The 25,652-nt window shown below is 40.0% G+C and overlaps 1 protein-coding gene across 1 annotated transcript in view; it reads left to right on the plus strand.

The window, feature by feature from the left end:
• Positions 1-25,652, plus strand: part of fto (FTO alpha-ketoglutarate dependent dioxygenase) — a 148,494-nt gene that overhangs the window by 58,570 nt on the left and 64,272 nt on the right. The window contains exon 8 of the mRNA XM_086072029.1: positions 7,823-7,950. Coding sequence (XP_085928155.1) covers positions 7,823-7,950 — 128 coding nt within the window. The remainder of the gene's footprint in view (positions 1-7,822; positions 7,951-25,652) is intronic.

Below are 25,652 nucleotides of genomic sequence, written 5' to 3' on the forward strand. Positions count from 1 at the left end.
TAATCGCATTCGACGGCATTGGCTGCAGGGGATCTGCTTATTCCTCCTGTGTCGTACCGACACGTGGGAAAAGGAGGGTTTGTGTTAAAAAGTGCTTCAGTGGCTGAGAAAAGTTTGACATTAAAAGACAGCTAGCCAAAACAAATCATACCCAAAAATTAGACCGTTTTTTAAATGGGGGTAGTTTTTATTTTTTATTATTTTTATTATTTTTTATTTTTTTATTCATGGTTTCAATGTGTTCATCTTAGGTCACAGATGCTGGTTAATAGTCCTTCAACGTGTGAAAGACCTCAAAAACATGGTAATACAAATCTTAAGTCTTAAGAACAAAACAATGGACTATTTTAAAGAGTCCTGATCTAAACCTGATTCAACAGGAGCTGAAATAAACAGCCTGGGGAAGGTACATTGCCAAAATGCCTGTTGATAGGTGCACAAGTCTAATTGATAAAAATGTCTTGATTGCAGCAATTTCCTCAGAAGTTGCTGCAACAAACTATTAAGGATCATTTCCATGTGTGTATTTCATATGGGTAGTTTTGTAAAACAATAAAAGGATGTTGAAGAGTGTTCTGGAATGTATCATTTTTAAACAGCCTATAAACCTTCAACTGATTTGGGTTGATTGTTCAATATACAGTAGCTTTGTCATGATTAAGATGCCCTAGAAACCCCCCCAGAGCAACCACATGACTAAACGTAACAGACAATGGCGCACACCACAAAGGATCTCTTGAAACATAATTGGATTATGGAGTCATGCACTTCATAAAATGGCCTCTGCTTTAATCTGGCAAAAGGGGTTAGTGACACTAGCAGTTTTTGCATCGAACGCTGTATGTTCAACATACTGTATACAGTGTATGATCCTAAAATAATTCAGTCCTGGAATACTCGAGTTGATACAATCTGATTCCATCAAGGGGATTAAATGGGAAATCCGGGAAAATGCACTTTAGACTTGAGTTACGCCGTGTAACTAATTATCGTGAGGAATGGAGGATCTAATTAGATTTGACTTTAGTCTGAAAGGAAGAGAGAATCAATTTCAGGCTACTTTTCATGACATTTGCAATTGCTTATGACATGAGTTTAACGGACCTTTGAACAATGCCTGTGAACGAGGTTACAATCGACATCGGAAGATGGGAAAACACTGCGAGTATTAAATGAGTCTAATATTACGCAAACCATGCAGCGTGTGTCTGCACTTAATTAGAAAGGGGTATTCAAGAGTTTCTCACTACACCTGATTCATTATGCCTGTTGGATGTGATCGCTCCCCACCCTACGAGGCTGATGAGAGATGCTTAAGGGTGTTTATGAGACTGTTAGCCAGCAGTGGATGCCGCCCCGCAGCTCTCGCCCAAATAAAAGTCATTTATTACATCTAACATGACCCTCTCATTATGCACAAATAGGAATTAATGAGCGCTATATCGGGCGCTCCCGGTGGAGCCAAAGCAGGCCCGCTTTAAGGACTAGCGTTAATTACACCGTCCTACATCTTGCCCATTTAACACAGCCCCGGCGGATCTCTCTATCTGCAAGGGGATGCACATGACGGTGGAAGCGGTTCTCTAGTTGTAGGGATGTTGAAAGTTTGTGTTTAAAACTGAAAGGCTATGGATTTCTGGTCTGTGATTGTTCTCGCTTGGATGCGATACAGACATCTTGTAGCCAATCAAACATCTGAGAAACAAGATCAATCACAAATGAATAGCATTCCCTCTTTTTTCTTATTGGTTTAGCAGTTCCGCAAGTTTAGGACACATGTATGACTCTGACCTAACCACTGCAAAGTACAGAATGCTTGGCCTTGGTCCCAGTAAGCAAAAAGCTTTTTACTGGCAAGAGGGTGAGGTGCTGATCCCAATCTGCTATCCAGCAAGAATCTGGACAAGGCTTTTCATGCACTAAAAGAGTGAAAGAACCCTTTAAAGGGAGCAGAAGGGGCTTGAGTGTTGTTGCAAAACATCTCTTCCCAACTCGGCCCGCATTGTCCTGCATTCAGCGCTCAAAAATGTCCCCGTGATGGATGGCTGTTCCATGCTCGTACAACCAATGAGGAGTGTGCAAGCGTATGTAGCCTCTTCCTGACTCTGAAAAGAAGTAGGTGGTTTAGCCATTAGGGCCAACTGGATCCACACCCCTTTTATTATAAGACTCAGGACAAAAAAGCCTTGCAAGAAATAGGCTGGTGAATTTTTATGTGATTTTTGTGGGTCCCCAGTGGGACGACGACCCGGCAACAGATTTGCCTTTTCTTCTCTTGTGCCCCCCAAAAAGGGAGTGCCACAAAAGCCTGGGAGTTCTGCTCCATTTGATCCCGTGGAAAGCATATGTCCATTCCAACCGGCTTGTATTCTGGACGCAAGATGGACTGCCTCTCGGGCCATAGAAAGCCTCTCTGCCCACTTGACTGTGTTACAATGCCTTCAAACAAAATCACTTGTCAGGACTCTTCCCTTTTTGGGAGTGTCTCTAACTCCCCCACCCATCCAGCCCCTTTTCACTTCAAACATGTTACTCTGATGTTGCAGACACATTTTTCTAATGTTTTACACTCCATATAACCTGCTGTGTGTGGTGAAACCTATTTTTCCCCCTATGACATAATTGATGGGCCCACAACATTGCATGGGTGAGTTCAGCACAAAAGCCTTATGTCACAAGGACAGAGCAACACTCTACTGCGTAAACACAAGTTAGAGGTGCCATGCATTTTTATTTAGCATGAGTTTCTTCCTTTATTAAACATCCAATGAATGAGTAAATACAATTTTAAATTACAAGAATTCCAATAACTTCTCGACTCAGTCAAAATGACTGAAATGAAAATACGCTCTCTTACTGATAGACATTTTGCAACAACGATTGAGTAAAAGAAAGTAAATAAATAAAGATTAAAAAAATTATAAATATACTAATAGTTCAACTGTGGGAACTGGACAAAAAAAAATACTGAATGAATCGATCACAACGTGACACACTATCAACCAACATCTTCTGAATTTACTTCGTGTTAAGGGGACACAGTTTCATTAGAGCGGAGACTGACGACCGCAGGAAAACTAGCTGTTGTCGCAAAAGTGTGACTGTAGCATGTAGGAGTGTTAGAAAAAAGGGATTCGGCAATATATCGCGATATTACAGCGCACAATTCTCGAATCGATTCAATATGCGGACGAATCGATTTTTAAACATCATTTATTTTATGGGAATATTCAACAAAACGTCTTACTTAGGGTTAGGATTTACACGTTAAGCATGGAAGAATGTTATATTAACATTAAGCCTTAATATTTTATTTCAGTGCTGTTCAAACATGAAACAGACTGCAAGCTGTTTGTTAAATGCAGTGGCTCAGTTATAAGCCTGAATTTTCAGATAAATAAATACTTTTTCATACAAATCTTACAGTGTACATGTACAAGTTTACTGATTAGTATTTTCGAAACTTGAGTAAAAAAAATTGCAATAATCAATTTATAGATTTGTATCGGGATTAATCGGTATCGAATCGAATCGTGACCTATGAATTGTGATACGAATCGAATCGCCAGGTACTAGGCAATTCACACCCCTAGTAGCGTATAATGCTGCAGCATCCAGTGCTAAGGCATAGCAATAGGGTGAGCTAACGTTAGCATCTATGTCATTTGTAAGTGTTTAATTTAAAATGCAGAAAGCGGGCCACGGCAGCTAAGTGGAGACTTTTACAATACCCATAAGGTATCTGCTGGGTATTTTTGTAACCCAGCTGGCCCGGAACGAGAAGTAGTACTAATAGTAATAGTTGCACTGTTTTCCCCTGGCCCCCAATGAAAAAGCCTCTAAAATCATGTGGCATCAAGCAAACGGTAAGACAATAAACAAATGTGCGCACACACAAACACACAAACTTCTGTAATGTCACAGAACAGTCAATGTGTTTTGCCATTTTCTCTTCCTAGGCTTAATATAATTTTGCCACCAGTGGAGAGTTTGCCCTCAGGAGCAAAGTAACTCAACAGTGGCGTGCCACAAACACACACAGATCACTCGTCCGGACAACCACTCGGCCTGACAGGATCACAGGTTGCCAGTTGTTTATGTTTGTGAGCCCAAGCTTTTCCATTCCCCCCTCCCCTGCCCGCCTCAAGCGAGGTACCTGATGCCTTTCTCCCCCGGCGGTCAAAGCAATATCGGTCTCTTGTATTAGACAGCACAGAGAAATTGAGACAGGGAAGAGATTGCCAAACTGCCACTTGGCTCGGCTCTGTAAAATCAGATATCATTGCAACTGAGCTTGTCAAATATATCAGTCGACAGTTTTGTACAATGTAGTTTGAACCTGAAGCTTTGGTGTTACAGTATTGGGCCCAAACCATCCCATCATTGCAAGTAAAAGTCAAAGTGACTTTCTTTTCTTTGGTCCTTCCTCGGGTCTCCTGACGGCGGTGTTCGGTTTAGGTGAACGGTATGGGATTTTTTAATAGGTTTTTGGTGAACTAATGAATACACACACACTCACACGCATGCACACACGCACATACACATACTCACCCACATACAAAATAATATTAAAAAAAAAAAAAAAAAAAAAAAAAAAAGCAATGATGATGACATGTCAAATCGGTAAAATTACTGAATGAACAATACTGAGCTCTTTTAGAAAAAAAAATAAAAAATTTAAAAAAAGTCAAAGTGACAATATGATCTGCTGGATGGTAAATGTTGAAAAGTTAGAAAAGGGTATAGACATACTGTAACTATATGTAAATGGCTTGTTGCTATTTGACGGCATATGCAGATTCTTGTTTGTGTTAAAATCCAGTTCTGGCTAGAGGTAAGTGGCTTTGGTGGTCAGCGTTCCAAACGATTGGACTGCCTGGGTCCCATTTGGCCTCTGGTTCACCTGAGGGTATGTCCTGGGTTGAGGGGACTTGTGTAGTCAGCTTTTGGTTGGAGGGTGTGGAGGCTTGAGGACAGTTACTGCCATCGGGGGGTAAACAGACAGAGGGAGGGGTGCGATTTTGGGCGACACAGGAAGAAAAAGACAAATTAATGTTGTCTGCTCCATGCTGACTGATACCAGGCTTGACCAACAAACAAACAGTGGTCTGGCTAAATGGCCTTGGGATCAGCCTGAGGGTAAACCTGAGGGGTCTCTCTCAACACCACGGTCCTTTAAACACACTGCATTTATTTAGGAAAACACTCATTTATTTATGGTATTAGGACCACAAAAAATGTGAGAATTATTTTTGCTTGTTTTTTTAAAGGGTAAAATCTATTTTGTTTTGACAATTTCACCAAACATTTAGGCAACATTTGGCAGAATTTTTTTGAGGGATAAATACAAAAAATAAATAAAGTTTCTCTAAAAATTCAGATAAATGGCTGAAAAAAAGGTGAGATGAACAACTCCTGAGAAAATGTGTTAAGATCTTCAGAGAAAAGATAAAGTTGTTGAAAGATTTTGACAAACTTCTCAAATAATTAAAATATGAACACAGTCGAAAAATTCCCTTCCCACAAAAATCTGTCAAATTAAGAATTAAACGTTTGTTTTGTTTGACTTACAAGTACACTGTTTAATAGAAATAAAAAGCTTTAGCAACTGTAATTCATTTTAATTAGTTTCATTAAGTTTATAATTTTTTTCTCTTCATGGCAACATATTAAAGAGAAAGTCAAGTCAAATTATTATTATATTTTTTTACAATATGTTCTATGCGCCCCCACCAGTCTAAACACTGCATTCTGATTAATACTGCTGAAGCCTAAGGGCTCAGGTAACGACCAATTATGGCTCACCTCTTTTATTGGTTTGGTCATGTGATGTTTCCAAGCTTAGCCCTTAGTCACTGTGATGTCATTTTCAGTTGACAGCAAGTGGCAAAATGGCCGCCCCCTGACATGGATAAAAATAGGGTGGATTTTGCTGCTTAATTCATATTCCACGGACGCAATATTAATCCGAGTACCATGTTTAGACTAGTGGGGCCGCGTAGAACATATTTTTGTAAAAACACATTTTTGACTTGGCTTGCCTTTAAATCCACTATGAATATGTGCTGCAGGGCCTTACTAGCAATGACTTTCCTAACCTGTCACTCATGCCTGGAGGACGTGTTTTGATCCCAAGTTACAGTCTCCATAGGCAGAGAGTCACCAGCAATGTTTTCATCCGGTCACTGTAATATTTGGTGTCTCCTCTAAGTCAAATGTAATCACTCAAGGAGACACTTCTTCTTTTTTTTTTTGACACCTGTCTGGGAAAAGATGTAAGCGCATTACGTCGTCTGCAAATCACACCGCTCTTCTTTGGAAACACACACAAAGACAATCAAACCTTTCTTCAGTGGGAATTAAGACAGACAGGTAGATTGTCACCAAAAAAAGGTAAAGGAGAAGAAATAGTGCCCCCCCCCCCCACCCCCCTCCTGCATTGTGGGTGTTTTTTCTTAAAGATAGCTAAGAAGACTCGCGAGACGGGTGACTGTTAATGGGAAGAAATGAATGCACTTGACTGGAAGATATGACGGTAAGAGAGTGCTCTTAACAAGGCGTCACAGTCAGTCAGAGTTACAGATCCATCACTTTCACAGGCGGCTCCAAGAAGGCCCCCGACGTATCTAAGGATATTCAAAGAGCCAGAAGAGTCTGTGAAGGATAGAAGAAGAAGTGAAGAAGGAGGGGTGGGTGGAAGAGAGGATTTGACTGTGGCTGACAGCGCCGCATTTAATTTGGATTGCCAGATCCTTTTTCATTTGACTCCCTCTCAACCGGCTTAAAAGCGGCGGAGGACTTTTGCAGGCGAAGGTTTGCCAGGATGCCTCCGATTAGCGCTGATGTGCCACGTCACACTTTTAAGCCAGCCTGTAATTCATGTTCAACAGGGGGATACTCGTACATTACACTGTGCTGTGCAAGGCCGTGATTAATTGACTCACGCTTTAATATTGGATGTAATTTGCCCGTCCTCTGATGTGAAACTGACTGAAATGCCAGACTTACTATGTGACGCCATCCTGCGGGTGTCACAGTACTCACTTGGGCCACACATTGTGGATAGCTGGAACTGCTTAAAAACATTACAATTTAATTTCATGTACAGCGAATCACAAAAACAATCCAATCTGTAACGCTATTTGACTTCTTATTTACCATTTGTTTTCATAGCAAATAATACAAATATAAGTCTGTATAAATCCCATAAATAAGAAATGATCCAAAATCGTCTCACCATTTTATACAGTACACGGATTCATAAAAATGTATACAAAAAATTTCCATCATTTTATAGATGACATCTAGTGTTGTCGAAAAATGCGTACTTTCAATCCAACATATTTAATGTCTAATGTCACAAATGTATATAATATAAATATATGCCTTGTTTAAAAAAATATCTCATGTGTAGCGAGCAGCAGCAACACTTTTTCATCCTATCCATGACAGAACATGCAGCCAATGTGAGGCCAGCGTAATAAAGGTTGCCTGAAAATCAGGGGACTGCATTATACACAAGTACAGAGAAAACAAAACAGCTTTTTAAGGGTGATTTTAATTTGAATTTTATATACAATAATTTTTTCATTGAAGTATTTGTTTTTATTAAGTGTCCTTAATTTTTTATTGTATTTTATTTTAGTTTTATTTAATTTCATTATGTTATTATCCGAATACAGTATTTGGAAAAATTATCAAAATATGTGAATAACATACTCAGATTCTTTAAAAATAAAAATAAAAATGATTTTCTTTATATATATATTTTTTTTTTATGTTGAAAATGATGGGTCTCCTATTTGCGCTTTTTGCCTTTCAGACTATGCTGTTCTTGGCTAATGTAGAGGAGGAGGAGGAACAAGTTGGCGAGAGCAGGAGAGACATGGCAGAGACGCTCCTGTCTGCATTGATAGACAGACACCAGCAGAGACAGACATGGAGAGACAGGTAACAGGCGGCATATGGATCGTGAATGCAACACAGTTACAGTCTTGCAAAAAAATTAAGTAAAGAATCATCCAGTAAATTTCATTGTCATGTAAATGTGACTTTCACATTTAACCCGCAACAGCACTTTTTGCTGAAATACAGCCCACTTAACTCTATACAAACTTTCTTTTCTGTCTTGAAGAATTGTACTTGGATTATTATTATTTTTTAATCCATGAGGCCAAAATCGTTACCATAACTCCCTTGCTGTAATACATACACGATGATCCTCGCAGCAACCTGTTTGATGTTTTATTTGTGCTCCCTGGTTCTGGCACCTATCACAGCTCACGCAGCGACACGCGTGTCCTGAATAAGTCCGTTCACTTCCTCCCCTCTAGATAAGAGTGCAGACAGGACCACACTGGTCATTGCTTCAGATAAAGAATGGCCACACTCGCGGAAAAACACACATGCACTGATTGTTGTTTTAAGCTGTTGCTTCTCATCACTCCGAGTCTTGTATAAACTAACGGCGTTCACATTTGATTTCCCTGCTTATTGTCTCGGTCAGACTTGACCTCTGTGTCAAACACATACACTCACATACCAAACACACACCTCAGATAGACACAGTCCAGAGCCCAAAGAGATTTAAAAAAATATCCTAGCTTCTGAAAAGTGACACACAACACCCTAGTCTTCCCACGATGGCCGTCTGTTTTGGACGTGTCACCCCCAGTTGACCCTAAAAGTTGCCCCAGTCCAGATGAGTCTTGTAAACAAGCTGTTTCCCCACACCTTGCTTCACCACGTCGACGCCCACGGCCCTGATGGCACATTCCAAGACGCAAGTGCTGAAAGCTAGAAACCATCCCAACACCATCCGCAGACCCAATCCCTCAACCCATCGGCTGAAACATCAGCCCTGTTTCCCCCGCCTATAAACATGAAGCTCACCAACTTCTAACTGTAGATTACAATTGAATAGAATTGGCCTGTTTTGTCCAGCTTTGGAGAAATTCTAATTGAATGCTGAAGCATTCCCACATATGTTATTGTGATTTTTATTCTCCACTTTTTTTTTGCCGTAAAACAACTCCCACATAATACTTCCGATTTACACCGTTTAAATTTCATCAAAAATTCACACCTCCCGGGGTATATATGATTTGTTAATGATGTCTGATTTGACATTACTTACAATATTTGGACAATTTAACGTTTAATATAAACTTTTCCTCATTCATTTTCAATGGGACAGACATTGAAATGTTAAAGTCTTATTTTCCACGCCCACTTCCATACATACAACTTATAATCATTACCAACCTGTCTGACCAGGAGGTCACGGGTTTGAATCCCACCTTCAACTATACATTGCAAATATATCCATGGCCATTATGCTAAGTGATATACAACTGACTATCAGATCAGGAAATGGTTTATAATTTCACTGAAATGATAAAAACGCATGTTAGCTTTCAACATCAGATGACACTTTTGAAAATCAAGTTAGCTCTGTGGTTAAGAGCAATTGCCTTCCACCATGGAGTACCTTGTTTCAAACCTCGCTTGGACCACATTTTTTAGTACTTTAGTAATTTATCCTTCAATTTACTTCATAAGCACATGCATTCAGCCATTAGCTTTCAGCTTTGCAACATCTTCTGCAGACATTTGTGCAGAAATTGCACTTTGTCTAGTACTATATTTAATATTTGTATCCATATTTACATCAACCATACAGGGACATACACCACACCATGACTCAATGAAAACTATGGCACAAGCAGTACCCGCAGACATAATATCCACTTGGATCTTACCAGGTGATGTTGAATTATAAAAAAGCCAATGAAAAAGCAGAACCTACAGAGGTAATCGCTTACTCACTCAACTGAGGTCTTCTAAGCTACGTTGACGACTGCATTTGCATAATGTTGGCGAACATCACTTTATCCAGAGGTAGCAACAACCGTACTCTACGTAGCATTATATTGCAGTTTTGCTATATCCAGTTTTTTTTGAATGCATCATTTGATGCTGACATGCAATGTCATCACAGCCCCGGACAGGAAATGCTCCATCCTTGTCAGCGGGGGCAGACATACGTTTACTCTACCCGCAGTGAAAGAGTGATTAGATTAGTTTTCAAGGAGGCCAAGCGCCCCCCCTCACAATGTGTTTGAACTCCAGCTGCTCCCGATATCGTCTCTCCTCTTTTACACACGTTGAATACCCTCCACACCACCGCCACCATCTCCACTTGCCAAAAAGCCAGGGGTCATCCTTTCAAGTGGCTGTCAACAGATAGCATTTACACAAAACTAAACACATGGCTGGGTGCAATGTTAAGTGAGATGTACTGGTACCGATTAGAGATTACCAGGTTGATGGAATGCAAGCTTTACATGCTAGTTTTTTCCCTTTACATCTAATTTCATAAACTCAAACATATACAGCACGTATACACAGTTGTGGATTCTCTTGATGATGATGATTAATGTTGTTGTTGATGATGATGATTATATTAGTAGTAAAGTTCCCAATGAAGTTCCGTACGCAACAAGTAGGCTTTTATCACTATAAATGCTTTGCTTCTGTCCTTGGTTCCCATTCAGCAGAAAATGCTGATTTTTGTTTGTTTAAAAAAAAAAAAGAAGCATGATTGATGACTGTAGCTTGGGGCAGATAAACAAAACAACCAGCACTGATTGATTGTGTTTCTCGCTGACTTTTGTTTCTTAAACAGCACTCTGTGCACTAAAATAAATGTGGGCCTGATCTGATCGCTGCCTCTTTAGACTTCTTCTTTGTTTTTTGTTTTTTTAGCACAGTGCACCATTCAAAGGTCTTGGAGTGCTACGCACCAATCAACAATTATATATTATGTGAATTTGTGGGTTAAATATATTGGGATTTTTTTTTTTTAATATAATAGTTAATTTCTAGATTTCATTTGTGTTTAGAATAGCATGGCAGGCTGCATCAGTTGTTGTCAGGGGTTGTATAAGACCCACTCTCGTGACTCCATTCATTCACTGCAAGCCAACACCATTTTTTTTTTAAAGTAAACTTATGAACATTGTCTGGTAATTGGGTTTTTCCCAAAGTGCCTAGTTAATTCCGTGATGGATGCTGCCCTCCGTGTCCTGCTTCGGTAAATGAGCTCACTCGGAAATAGATGTATTATCGTGTGTGTGTGTTATTTGTGACTAGAAATAGCAGAACAGGTGACTATATTGCACATGATTGTAGAGCAAGACGTAATCTCCAGGGAACAGGGATAGTTGGATCAGAAATGGCATATCCAAATGTCATTTGAAAAATTTGCATTCAAGATGCCAGGTGCTAAAAATCTCCACTTCTTGTCTATGCAGACAAAGATAAATAAGGACTTATTGTCTCAATAATAATGATAGGTCATATATCAGGAATTTGCCTTTTGCCTTTCTCGCTTTGTTGGCCAGCCATTTTGTTATTCCAGAAGCATTTTTGTCCGGCCAGTCACAAGTGCTCTGTAAATTGGCTGATTGGAAGACAAGATGCCAAAAAACACGTCAACTTCAAGCGCTGAAGGGCACAGCGGATAAGTAAAGTCAACTTGTTGATTAGTCAACAAATCGATTCAACAGACATAAAGATGCAGCACAGTGGTTTAACAGATGAGCTTCCACTCAGAACAGGCCTCACAATGGTCAACCAAACGAGGTGAGAGCAGTTGCTCAGCATTGTATCAATCTACAAGTTGTCTTAGGAAAGTGTTTTGGAAATAGATGTATGAGTGCTGCAACATTGCAGATCTAATGATGCTCGCTGAAGCTCTCGCTGTTGCCGGACACAAATAGCGGAACATCTGTTTGTGTTGAGTGGCTAAATCAAATCTACTCTAGTTTGCCTTGTGTCTTAACAAAGTGTTGTGTTCTGTGAGTGTCCACCAATCTTTAATTGCTTGGATGTTGCCTTCATTGTTTTGGCTGAACCTTCATGGTGAGGTCACCTCAAGCCAACCCTCCAAAAAACCCAGAGGTCGAGCATCACCACAAAAAACAAAGCAAAGTGCTTTGTCAAAGCAGGCGGACAAACACCGACGGGAACAGCTGCGAGTTTTGTACTGACCATGCAAACTGCTGTAGGCTTTGTAAGGTCATTATACGATAATGAAAATCATTACAGAATTACATGGGGGTTTAGGACATGAGAGCAGCGGGGAAAAGGGGAGGGGAGGGGCCCACATTGGATTTGATAAATGGACTGTGAAGGTGCCCATCTGGCTCCTCTCTGTAGCTTTTTCTTCCTGCTCTTTTATCCACTCTCGTCCTTTACTAGCCCTATTTCACTGCCCGCCTCTGTTCTCTAGAGGGCCACTCTTTAAAAGAGAGCAGGCCTCCAGTGAAAGATTAACAGAGTGCAAACCCACCTCGCCTCGATGCTGGAGAAAAGAGTGTGTGGGCGAGTTGTGTGGAGGGCTGACAGGCGGAGGTGTTTATGAGCCAAGTGGCGTTTGCGCCTGACTTGGCAAACTTGGTCCTCCCATCCTTCAGCTATGAGAAAAGACAGCAGATGACCTTTGACGCTGGAAACAGTTGGACCCGGATATGTGAATAAAGATGTCGCAGTGGTCATTTTCGGCTCAGCGCTCAGTAATGACGCCTCTAAATCGCGACATCAATACTACATTGTTCTCTTTTCTTTGTCAAACAATGCTCATCTAAACCGAGTCGATCATTTGTGGAGTTATAAATGCGCTAAAAGTTACATTTAATGGAATTCTACAAGGTTGTGTCCACAATTGAACATCTGCCACCCCTTGTGTTGCCACTTAGTTTTGGTGTGTTTCATTTGCATTTTGAAAAACTATGAAGTAGCAAGGTATAGGATCTGACCTTGTAGCAAACCAATGCATATGGCGACTGTTTTAGGCCAGAATTTGCTTTGTTTGTCAACGTGCAAGTTGAATGTCAGCAGTCAAACAAAAGTTTTTTTCTAGGCTTATGATTTTGTTGATACATTTTACAAAATAGAGCAGAGTGGTATAGTGTCTGGCTCACTGTAAGATTTGGATTTAAATATCTGTTGGAACCGTGGGGGGTTTCCTCTGGGCTCTAAGGCTTCCTGCCACTTGCCATAAACACATTTCTTTAGGATAATTAAAAACTCTAAATTTACCTTGGGATTGGCGAAAGCTCACCCACAAGGAACAAGTGCTATAAAAAATGGATTTATGGATGCATTTTACTAAATAGGTAACTGGCAATTTTCCCGAAGATAGTGGCAACTGACTGTGTGCTGTTTGTAACCTTAAAATTTGGTAAACCAAGACCCTTGTAGTAGAACTGTTTGGGTGTCTATTAATTTCAGTTGCTGAGAATGAGTGAGGTCTTTAGTGAAAGACAAGGCGGCATCAGCTGATGTGGTCAAAGGAGTCGAAAAGAAGGTCCACATCTCTCCCAGCTGCTCTCATCACTCAGCTGTCCGGCTTGACCCTTGAGCTTCCATCAAGCTTTATGTTTCCTGCTATTGTCATCCCGTTGTCCTCACCTGGAGAGGGCGCGATTCAATAAAAGGCCCGGTCTGTCATCAAAAGCGGGGGTCACCAGGGGCCATCGAGGGGCCGGAGTGTCGACGTTAAAGCTGTGCCCAGTCGGGGATGACCCTCGCTAGTGTCGTATCACCCCTGAGGGGATGCTTAGAGACCCCGAGAGACGGGGTGGAGGGTGGGAAGAGAGACCTTTATTGGCTCACACTTCATTCCTGGAGTGCTGACATGTCTTTTGTGTTGTTCCTTTCAAACTCTGCCACAATTCCTACACAGGGGTAGGACAAAGACTTGGGAGACAATGGAAATGTCCTGTCCCTATTGGGATTTGCAGGACTTGTCAGTGTCGTGTCCACAATTAAGATGCACAGCCTTATTTAATGGGGCTTGTGTTTCCCTTTAAACAGCTACAGTGTATTTGCTGTAAAGACACCAATGATTCATTGTATTCAGTGCAACAAAACACGTTCCTGCTTGACTTCCAAGTTGTTCTCGCTGAAAACTGTTTTTAAGTAGAATGTTCCAATCACAACATGTAAGTATAAACAGTGGTTAACCACTCTAATGACATTATAGTAAAGTAGAACTACTCATCCTTTGAGGGCAGGAACATAATAGAGGGAACACGTGTTTTTGTGTTTGTTTTTTTGCCAAGCAATAATGTCATCCTGTGATGGGCAGGTGACCGGTCCAGTGTGTACCCGACTTATCTCCCATCATGAGCCGGGATAGGCTCTATCTCACCCGTGACCCGACTGAGGACAAGCACTACAGAAGATGGATAGATGACCCAGTGGCATTTTAAAGAAATTGCTGAGATTAATGCACGTGTTTTACTCCCTGGAGTGATCACCAGCCAACCACAGGGCAAGCATAGAGACAGACAAGCATTAACACTCACAAGCAGTTGACAAAAAGTTATCCTATTCTGACTGCATGGAAGTACTAGTATACAACCTTACTAGTGTACAACCTTACTAGTATACAACCTTACTAGTACACAACCTTACTAGTACACAACCGTCTCTCCGTCCGTCCATCTATCCATCACCTCATTAAAGTCAGCTGAGTGAACCATTTCGTGGTGTAGTATGCCGTGGAAAGGTTATCATGTACCTATGTTCATCGTTTGTGCTGCCATTTCTATCATCCTTGTTTACTTTTTTTTTTGTTAAGTTAAGGGAAATTAAAATAGGAAACATGTCATCTGTCTCTTTCATCATTGACCAGCCTGTAATTAGCACGAGCCGGGCGGTCGCCCTAAAACTCTGACATCTAATTTGTCTGTCTTTATCTCAAACATCTACGTGTGGTCCCGCTCACGAGGGCCACCGTGGACCAGGACTGTGTTTGTGAGGCGCTCTTGACTGTAAATTATGGATTCTTATGCGTCCCCTCAGTTTAGCAATCATTCAGTTATGCACGACACGCCCTGACCTCGGCGCAGCTGCTGCTTCCGAAGAACAAGTAGTTAGTGTTGCTTCCAGGCTGGAAAGTACACCAAAATGTGTGTCACTCTTTCAGGAATGCACTTTGAACTGTTTGACAGATGATGCTGTTTGTGTACACTCACAAACAAGTCAATAATTGGTAGGCGTGTAATGCTACATTTATTTGTATTTTTCGGTAAGGAGCATACGGTGTGGTGCAGAGAAGTTCCCACATGGAACATATTATGTAAAGGCAGGGAGTGTAACTACCTTATGTTCTAGCCACACGTCTAGTCTAAACAAATACAGTGTAGCTCAGCTTCTGTTTTACGGATGTCATGGCTAGTGAAATGCCAATACAGTAGTGTCCAGTGGCATTTAAATAGCATTTCCTTGGCTCTTCAAAGCAAGCAAACACTTTGGCATGCCAGTGGTGTCCCCAAGCCACCCTGGTTTACCGGCTAAAAGCTAATTATGTAACTAAATTCATTGGCTACTGCTAACGTCAACGGCTACAGTTCTTCTAACTTACTATTTTCCGCCTAACTACACATGCAACACACCGAACAATAGAGAGCGAGAGAGGACAGAAAAGCCATGCTAACTGCTAAAGCTAACTTAAATATAAAGTACGGAATTAAAATAAAATTACTTATTTGTTGTTACTCTAGCCGGATACTGTGTTACAGCGGAGGTTAATCAGCTACATTTAGCAAGAATATTGTTGAACAGGGAAAAGAGTATACAGCTACATAATAAAATCTCACTGTAGGACCTGGAAATTACTTGATAAAACTAGCTTAGTACAAAGGCAACTTCCAGGGAATGGAATGCTCTAGCCACACATCTAGTCAAAACAAATACGTATTTTTTCCCTTTCTCCTACAGAACCATGACTTTGAAACCAAGGTATGCAGCGAATTGTGATGTTTTGCGTATCATTACACTTCTAGTAACCGTCAAGTACATGTGTTCACTTGTTGCGTGGTCAAGGCAATGGAAGGAATGATTATGACCCTCGTGTTTGTTTCCCTGCATCTGCTTGACTGAGTCATGAGGAGAGCTGCAGTGCCATGTGGGAGTAAAAATGCCACTAAATGTCCCGCAGATATTTAAAGAGCCTTACTGCACAGACGCTGGCCCATTAAGCTATATATTTTTTTATACGGAAACAGGATTTTGTGTTTGCGGTGACGAGTGGGGCAGATGGAACGGGTTTATGCTTGTTTTACGGGTAGTCAGGAAAATAAGAACATTCTTGGTGGTTAAACCCAACATCCCAGAGAGCTGATAGAATATCATTGGGTTTGGATGTGTGGCAGGCAATGCACAACGAATGAATGAGTTTAGCACTTTTGGGGTAATCGGTTGCCGTGCTCCCATAAAGATGCAGTACGCGTTTGTTACGGCGTCGCTTGCTATTAACTCCTAAAAAGTTGTGTTCCCATGCAGATAAACTGTATTCCTCCATTGTGTCTTTGGTAGATTGCATTTTCTTTCTGAGTCACTTAATGACAAACACATTTTATTTGCGCCAAAATAACATTACGCAGGGTTTCTGCGCGTCATTAAAAAAGGGCTAAAAGTCATCAAATGGGTTTTGCTATTAAGACCCTAAATGGCATTAAAAAGCATTGAATATGATGTCCAGAGGCATTAAACATTTAAATACAGTTGATGAATACAATACAATTGCTCCGAATTTGAAAAGAAAAATGTACTGTTCCTGTCACCAACGTCCAACATGAAATACCAATGCCACTTAGTGGCAGAAAATAACCTCAACATAAATCTATAACTCAATGTTTCACACTCTTTTTAACTGTTAAGTATCTCATTTTTAACTTTAAATAACTATTAATTACTATAACATTACTGAAACAATGAACTGAAAAATACAAGCACATTTATATTTGGTAACCATATTTGTCCGCTTTTATGTTAATTAACAAGAGTATAAAAAGCATGTACATTTAGCACAGATATATCGTGTGATCGCAAGCTAACGATGGAAAACATGCGGTTAATTGCTATGAAACATTGTAATCGACTGAGAACCCAATGACGCTTCACTAGGATTGCTTGCATTTTCAGAAAGCTTTATAGAGGTTTGGAGCAAACTTTTTGATTTTGTCTACTCACGTGTATCTTAATGACAATTCAGGCATATACAGGACATGGCTATCAACGATTGAGGTAGAAACTAAGTAGTACTACTGTATTTGGTTTTGTTCCATGGTAGTTGCAATTTAGAAGGTAACATTTAGTTCAGGGCGGACCCTGGACCCCCCAGTCCAGCTCACCCGTGGTATAGAAGATGGATGGATAGTCCTCCCTCTCTTCCTATATTGGATTGTGCAGGCATAGCCAAAGTGTATTCTTATAATTCATTGTCGCAGAATCAATTTGAGCTTTTCTGTTTTGCTTTAGAATGAACCAAAGTCAAGTCCAGTATGTCCTATAAATGCATAGCTACTTGCAAGACATGTGCGCCGCATGTTCATCGCCTCCCTTTTTCCCTTCTGCCACCTCACCTGGCGCACACTCCCACATACACTCCCACACACACACTCACACACACTGTGAGGCTGACCCGGTGTAATTTCTCCAGTGCACGGTTGGTGACAGGAGCAGCTGCGGCCGCTACGGCAGACAGATGAAATTTTCATAACTATCTCCTCCAACTTCCATCCTCACCTTCAGGATAATTTATGACCTGCCTGCCAGCTTGGAAGAGACAATATGCTGCCTATGAAATGAAGTGCTCCAGCGCTGTAGGTTATAATTAAAGAGAGGGAAACTGTGTGTGTGCATGCGCGTGCTTGTATGCATGTGTGCGAGTGTGTCCCCCATATAAATATGTACTGTATATGTGGACAGTAACATCACTCATATTGTGGGCAATGATTCGGCCTGGTAAGACCCGTCCTGTCAGCGTAGGGAACATCTCTGCCGTCCCTGTTACCTCAGGGACCTGAGGCTGGGGGGCAATGAGTGGGCGCGGCTTGGACTTGGCGAGAGGTGGCGTGAGCTCACGGGGCGGTCCCCAAGCTGTCTGTGTTCATTACCTGTATGAGAATGGGATGCGGCCTGCAGGAGGCCAGACCTTTAAGTGGCCACTGGCTGTGATCATCTGCCGCTTCAGCGAGCGATCACGTGGGCATGAAGGAGTTGAATACACACAAAAATATACAAGAATCTAAAAAAAAATAAAAAAATCATGTTCATAAAATAGATGCATGTGTACAGGTAGTTGATAACTTACGAACACAATGGGTTCCGAGAGGCTCTTAAAGTCAAATTGTAAGTCGAGACAAATGAAATTTTGCTTCAAAATAAAATTTGATTACATGAAACAAGTAGAAAAAAATCTATGAAATAAAATTTGATTATACAATATATAATGGAGAAGGAGGGAGGGAGTGAGAGAGGGAGAGAGAGAGGGAGGGAGAGAGCGAGCGTATATATTAGTGTCCCGTGTGCTCTTATTCTTTTTTAGAGAAAAAAATAATGATAATAATAACAGCTGGTGAGCAGCCATCCAAGTCCCCAAATATGTTTTCCATCCAAATGAAGATTGAACTCAGAGTTGTGCTGTGGCACTTTCTTGACACAACAGCTCCTCAGCCATTCCGAGTGGCAATTAGCGAGAGAATAAAGAAAAGAAAAACACAATAAAACTCCCACCGATCCCCCACCGCCCCCTTTCCCCAATGCCAATCTGCCAGTCCTTGCAAAAATTCTATTAGGGGCAAAGTCCAAAGCTGTTAATTACAATTCTAACTAGCTCGCCTCCTGACGAATGGATGGCGATGTCGGATAAAGGGGATATCAGCGATTTCGCTTCCGCGTACAAAGGCTCCCTCTGAAATGGGTCATCAATCCCGCAGTGATAAATGTCTGCTGGAGTAATGACTCTCTTATCGGCGGCGGATTACTTCAGATATTTGTAATTAGTGTTGCCACACAAGTCCCCGACAGATGTTTTTGCAGGCGGCATTATATTGAAACCTCGCTTTGGTGCTAAACGGGAACTTTGTGGAAAGAAGAGGGCCAGTTACAGCCATTGTTGTGCAGGAGCCGGAGGACTCTGAGGCCGTTTTTGTCTGTGGGAAAGAGTCTTCGCTACTGAGCTCGATGCTCATGTGACTTTAGCCTTGTTAACTTAAAAAGTCTCCTCTTTTGAACTAAGGTTTATACATTTGAAATTCTTCCTCAAAATAGTTGACTGATACTTTTATTTACAGTTTTAATGAAGCCACAAGTACAAATGTAAGCTTCAAAATCGTGTTGATGGTGCTGACGTGAGCAGCACGGAAGTCCTAGTGGTTAAGATTTTTCAGAGTTCAGGCTTCAAATCTTGGCATGGGCCTTCCTGTGCAGAGTTGAAGTGTGGACGAGGAGTAGAAAAGCATTTCAACAATAGAGAATAGAAGAAACCAATGCTAATTGTTAAGCTAATTTTATGTCGCCAAACATCAGTAAAAATGTTTTGCTGTCAGTACCCTTTTCAAAGAAGCTTGGCTTAATAATATCAGCTATGTATTTGCATTTGTTTGCTCTAATTTGAACCCTAGAGTGCTGAGTTTTTAAATCTACACAATGATAGATCTCGAAATAAAAAATGTTTGTTTTATAAATCTATTTAGCTTTGCTAAGGGGATACATTTGTTCAACTTATTTCATTACATAGAAGAAAAGGTGGAAATTATTGTTTACATGAAAATGCAAAATTTGAATGAAACAAAGCAACAAATTTGATCCTTTCTACCGCTTTTAACCCATTTGCTCGCCAAAACGTATGAATACGTTCTATGTTAAATGTTTTAAGTGTCCCAAAAACGTATTTATACATTTTGTAATGTTTTTTTTTTTTTTTTAATGCTAAAGCATTCAGAAGGCTTGATGCCGTCTCCCAACTGCAAAGAACGGTTGAAGAAATGGTAGTTAATACACAAAGAGCCAGCAGGTGGTAGCAGAGCAAAGGAGATCAACCGGGGCTATGTTGAGAAAAAACCCCATCAATTACTCACAATTCTAAATAGATTTGTGAATAATGATAAAAATTAGCTATATTCTAATTGCTGCAAAACAGAAATCGATAGAAATATCCTTTTTTCCTAATGAAAGAAGATACTTTAATCTTACTCTTTTGGTTGGTTCCATGTTTTTATAGCAATAGAACACAATATTCTGTGGACCTTGCAAAATCAGTCAAAATCCAGTAAAACAGCCGGGAGTGAAGGGGATTGCTTCTGTGAAAATGGCTGAAAGGGAATGAGTTAATAGGAAGTCAGGAACTATTTCCTTTTTACATTTAAAAAAGTACTTCCCTTATTAATTTTACACTTAAGTTAATATGATAAGTACCATTACTGTGAGGGTATTCAATTTATACCATGATATGAATTTTAGGCCATTCACTCTCCATTTCAAGCCAGTTTGTCTTGCATATAATTGTAAAGTTAAAACGTTTTGATTATGAAAATCAAACTTTTTTACAGACAGCATTACACATAATTGCATATGTATATATGTATGACAACAAGCAGTATTTTTTTTTTATTGAACCAGTTTAAAAAAAAATCATCCCTGTGGATGTCATTCCCTAACCCAAATTAATTTCTACAAAACTTTTGTGTGGAGATTCCATGTTAGTTTGCCCAACATACCCACCCACCTCCCTACAGACACATGCAAAGACCCCCTGCCTGTGACAGACGTGTAAGCAGATGCAGCCAGAGCCAGTAATGGCAGGTGATTATAAGCAGCACACGTGCCAAACTAATTAAACCCCTGGGTTGACAGCAGCATTTGGTACCCCCGGCATCCTGGCAGAGCAGGCATTAAGATAATTGTAGCAGCAGCAGCAGCAGCACAATTCACCTGCGAGAATGCGGCCAACGCGGTCATTTATATTTCAGCAGGATGTTGCTACAGAGGCAGCTTCGTCGATTCACATGACGTGTGCGGTAAACTGTGTAAACAGCTGGGCCCTGCCCCGATTAGACAATGTCTTTTATACGGTATATTGCACTGACATTGATCAATATCTACCTGGCACAAGTTTGTACATGAGTGTCATCTCCTGGTAATAATAATACTTGATGACAAGTACAGACTGGATCTTATCTCAACGTTTTCCACCAGCACCAGACACATACGAGGCTGATCTCATGAGAATTTTGTAATAACTTGGCCAAATCAATTGTGCTGTAATTACTACAAATCAGACATATTTTGGTCTTTTAGAAAAGGTTTTCTCTTCAAACTTTTTAGGTCAAGCAACCATACTTGGTAACTTGAACGCTAGATACCTCATTATAAAACTCATTACAGTATAAGGCAGACACGGGACTTCTCCCGGGTAATCAGACCCCCCCCCCCCAACTAATTAAATAATGTAAAATATATATTAAAACATACATGAACTATCATGAAATGAAATAAGGGATGGGAGATAGGCGAGTACCGATACCAGGTATAGGTATCAGGCCTTTTTTCAGGATATCGGTACTCGTGATGGGTGTGGCCGTTTTACCACCTGGAACGAGAAATTAGAACAGGCTTCACCAATTCCCGGTACTCGAGGTCTGGAGTCCTGCAGGTTTTAGATGTTTCCGCCCACTAGCACACCTGATTCATATAATCAGCTCATCAGCGTGCCTGATAGCGATCCTGATCTTTAGTATTTTGCAAACAAGCTGATTTACCCGCAAACAAGCTGATTTACCCGCAAACAAGCTGATTTACCCACAGTTCTAAACAGATTTGTGAATAATGATGGAACTTAGCTATGTTCTAATGCTAATTGCTGCAAAACAGAGACAGATATAATTTTTTCCTGATGAAAGAAGAGAATCTAATCTTTCTTTTGGTAGGTTCCATGTTTTTATAGCAATAGAACACAATATTCTATGGGCCTTGCAAAATCAGTCAAAATCCAGTAAAACAGCCGGGAGCGAAGGGGATTGCTTCAGTGAAAATAGCTGGGAGTGAATAGTGTTAACACATTTTCATATTAGTAATATTTATAAACTAATTCTTGTAGTGCTTTTTCTTTTTTACTCCCCCAAAAATATGTAAAGTCCCATAATACTGTTTAGGTAACAGTGACTACACAACATATTGACACTTAGTGCATAATTTAGACATTTTCACTTCAGGGTTTACACACTTTTGTTGCCGACGGTTTATACAAGCTGTCCACTGACTACTTTACGTATGTGGCAAAGTCTCATTTCTTCAGTGTTGAAAAAAATAAAAAAATGAAAGTGCACTTTTGTGAGAGGTTTATAATTCCCAAATCTCTTTCCAAAATGTGCAGAAATAAGTATGAGTGCATTCTCTGTAATCACAGTAAATTCAAACATGGCGATTAAACTGAACTTCATAACCTCCAGCTGAATCTTAAAGAAGTAATGTGACGGAGGACTTTGTGTCCCGATTAGGGTCGCGGTGAGACAAGGACAAATGGCGCTCTTCAAGTCCTCTCACTTCCCAGGTCACACTTCTCCAGCTGGTGGGTGGGACGCCTGCGGTCCTCCTCTTAAAGGTCACGTTTGTGCCAGGAGGACACCCACCTGCGCACATTCTGTGCATGGCTACACGTGTACTACTCGCATACACGCACCTGGACTGTTAAGTAAGTTGTGATACATTCCTACAGTTGTGTGGAAACTAGTCAGACTGATTCATGTGATGGCCCGACGCTATGCGGCGGCAGGTGTGGCCAGGCCCAGGTGCACGGTTGCTCCGCTGCGCTCTTCAAGGTGTGTGCTCTCCAGGTGAGAGGTAAATCTGATACACTGTCAGGTATTGTGACGTTATGTGAGGAATGCAAGAGGACTCAGCGTGCACCGTCAGATTTATGTGCTGCGGTTTGGCAGAATCGTTGAACGAGGACCCCAGATGACCTTTCACGTGTTGTAATCCCTGGGGTGCGTTAATTTTTGTCTGTTTTCCCACAGGGCGGCCATGTTTGAGTGGTTACCCGCATATAGGTATGGTACTGGTTTTAGTTTAAAGCAGATGTATATGATGTGTTACCTGCATTGAAGAAAGGGCTGGGAGTAAATTAGGGATAGACCTGGCCGATTACCGGCGCCGATATTGGGCATTTTGACGAATATCGGTATCTGCCTTTTTTTTTTATCTGATCCTGGGAACCTTCTGAACCATTTGTTTTTGATCGACATTAAAACAAAGAAACGGGAAAGTTTAAGATTTCAGGTATTTTTAAACTTTGGGAAAAAAATATGTATTGTAGAAAACTATCGAGAGGTATGACATTTACTTGCTTAAGTTTCCAATAAACTTTTTAAGACGTACTAATTGGGAGCTCCTTGGGAACATTTTGCTAGAAATTTAAAAGAATGTCAATTGTCTAAGACAAAAAAAAATGTCTTCTACATTTTGAAAAGTCTGAAAATTTGTTAAATAAACATGCTTTAAGATGTTACAACAGAGTCAAGATTGGCATTTGTATTTTAAAAAATGTTGACGCCAATATATCCCCTCCCCTTTTACTGAAAATGAATATCGGCTTCAAACATCGGTTATTGGCCTACTTGATTACTAATAATCGGCATCGGTATCTGCCCTGAAAAAAAAACGTATCGTCCATTTACTCATCTCTAGGGTAAACGGGCATTTGCTTGAATAGCGCTTTTCCACCTTCAAGGTACTCAAAGTGTTCCTGTACCAAGTTAACCATCTCCTCATTCACTTACTGAGCAGCATCAGGACCACCAAACAAATTGTCAAACAGGTGTATATTATAATCTTGTCTCAATTTACTCCTACAGTATATGGATGTACTAACACACGGAGTTCCTCAAGGCTCAGTGCTCAGTCCTCAATCTCTTTGTCCAATCCATTCTCTTTTTCATTCATTAACCACCGTTTACATTTCCACTGCACTCTGTTTGATGTCTGTTGAACACAAAGATATGATTATAATTAATAATTATTTGAAATTGGATAATCTTCCGTGGCACATCTGATTATCTGTCACGGCACACTCGTGATATAATACGCTGGTTGGGTTTCGGTGATTTATTAAAAAGAGCTATTAGAACTTAAAATACTAATAATATAGCTATGAACCAATGTTTTTCAGGCTAAAGTTGACACCCTGTTGTTATTTGGCAGCGATTTGAAACCCTCACTGACAAAGTGCTAAGGAGGTGTCACTGATAATACCAACACGAATCTTTGTGGCTGCAAAAAGACAACATTTGTATTGTGCATGACCTCTTTTTTTCCCCCCCCTGCCCGTATCACCATCATCACTAGATAGAAATATCTCACTTTGTCGACGTGTTAATGAGAACAGACTCGGCAGCGGCGCTCGCAGATGCCTATCAAAGGGCAGAAAACAAAAAGAGAGTGTAAGTAAATACAGACTGTAATTAGTATGACAAGGCTGAAAGAAGAGATAACGCGCGGCGGACCGCTTCCAGGGTCTTTTTTTTTTTATTTCATTTTATTTTTTCTTTCTAGAAACCCACACTTGCACTTGCAGGCTGGGAACAAATCAAAAGGTTTTAATCAGCTTGCTACAGCACATAATGAGGAGCCAGTAAGCCGCAGCTATCCGCCGCCATCGGCCACTTACACTCGTGTCTTCAAAGAGTTTCAGCCTCTTTTTGTGCCGTGCATTCAAACCTAACACGTCTTACGTTATGTTACGGCAAGGGACCTGCAGTACTGTATCATTAAATGTGTGGTTTTCGTGATGCTATAATAAACGCATATGACTAAAATGCCTCTCAGTGGAGTGTAGACCAAGGTTGTAGAAAAAATAAATGTCAAATTTGTGAGTTAGCAAGCTACTTCCTGGTTCACTATTACAATTGTATGGTAGTGGACGATACCATTGATGTCATAGTAAACCGTGACAATAAATTATTTAGTGGTGACAATTTAAGGCACTGTTCATTGATTTTCAATTGAGAAAAAGCATGTCAACTTTTGATCCTAAACCTCCCGAGATTAAACTCCAGAATTACAATTTTTGACCATTCAGGGCCACCATATTTCTCACCTATTAATGCACATTCATTGTATGAATTTGCATACTAATAGTAGTAGTAGCAAATTTGCACATGTGTTTACAATCATCCTTACCCAATCCATCTGAAGTTTTTTCTGTGTGAAAGTTACAAATTGTGTTTACATTTAAAAGCTAGATATACAATAATTTTGTTTTTATGCAAATATGTTGTCAAAATGTATAGCATTTTTTTAAATAGCTAAATAAAATGAGTTTGTAGTAATACTTGGATTTTTGGGTCAAAATAACAGAAACATTTCGAGTAACAATCAGATTTGTCAAGTTTGCCAACTGAATGATTAAAAAAAAAAAGTAGTGTACATACTTATTATACTTATGTCAAACTTAAAAATTACAAATGCAATAATTTTATTGTATAATTACTATTCTTTGCATGTCCAAATTACAAACTATATAATTATTTAAAACATATCAAATAGTCATTTTATTGTACTTAAAATATGATCTTATATTAAACATGTATTATTTGATATATTTGCATCTAAACCAGATTAATATTTTTTTGTTTTTTTAAATAATTAAAATAATATTACTAAAAATGTTTACTTAGAAAATAATTAAATAATTAAAACAATTAATAATAACTAAATAAATAATTTTAAAAGAATAGTATTATACTTACGGTATGTCAAAGTATTATATTTATGTCAAATTTAGAAATGTAGACATT

Source organism: Leptonotus elevatus, chromosome 3 (genome assembly GCF_054856555.1).
Source record: "Leptonotus elevatus isolate MCC_2025b chromosome 3, RoL_Lele_1.0, whole genome shotgun sequence".
NCBI classification, from domain to species: Eukaryota; Metazoa; Chordata; class Actinopteri; order Syngnathiformes; family Syngnathidae; genus Leptonotus; species Leptonotus elevatus.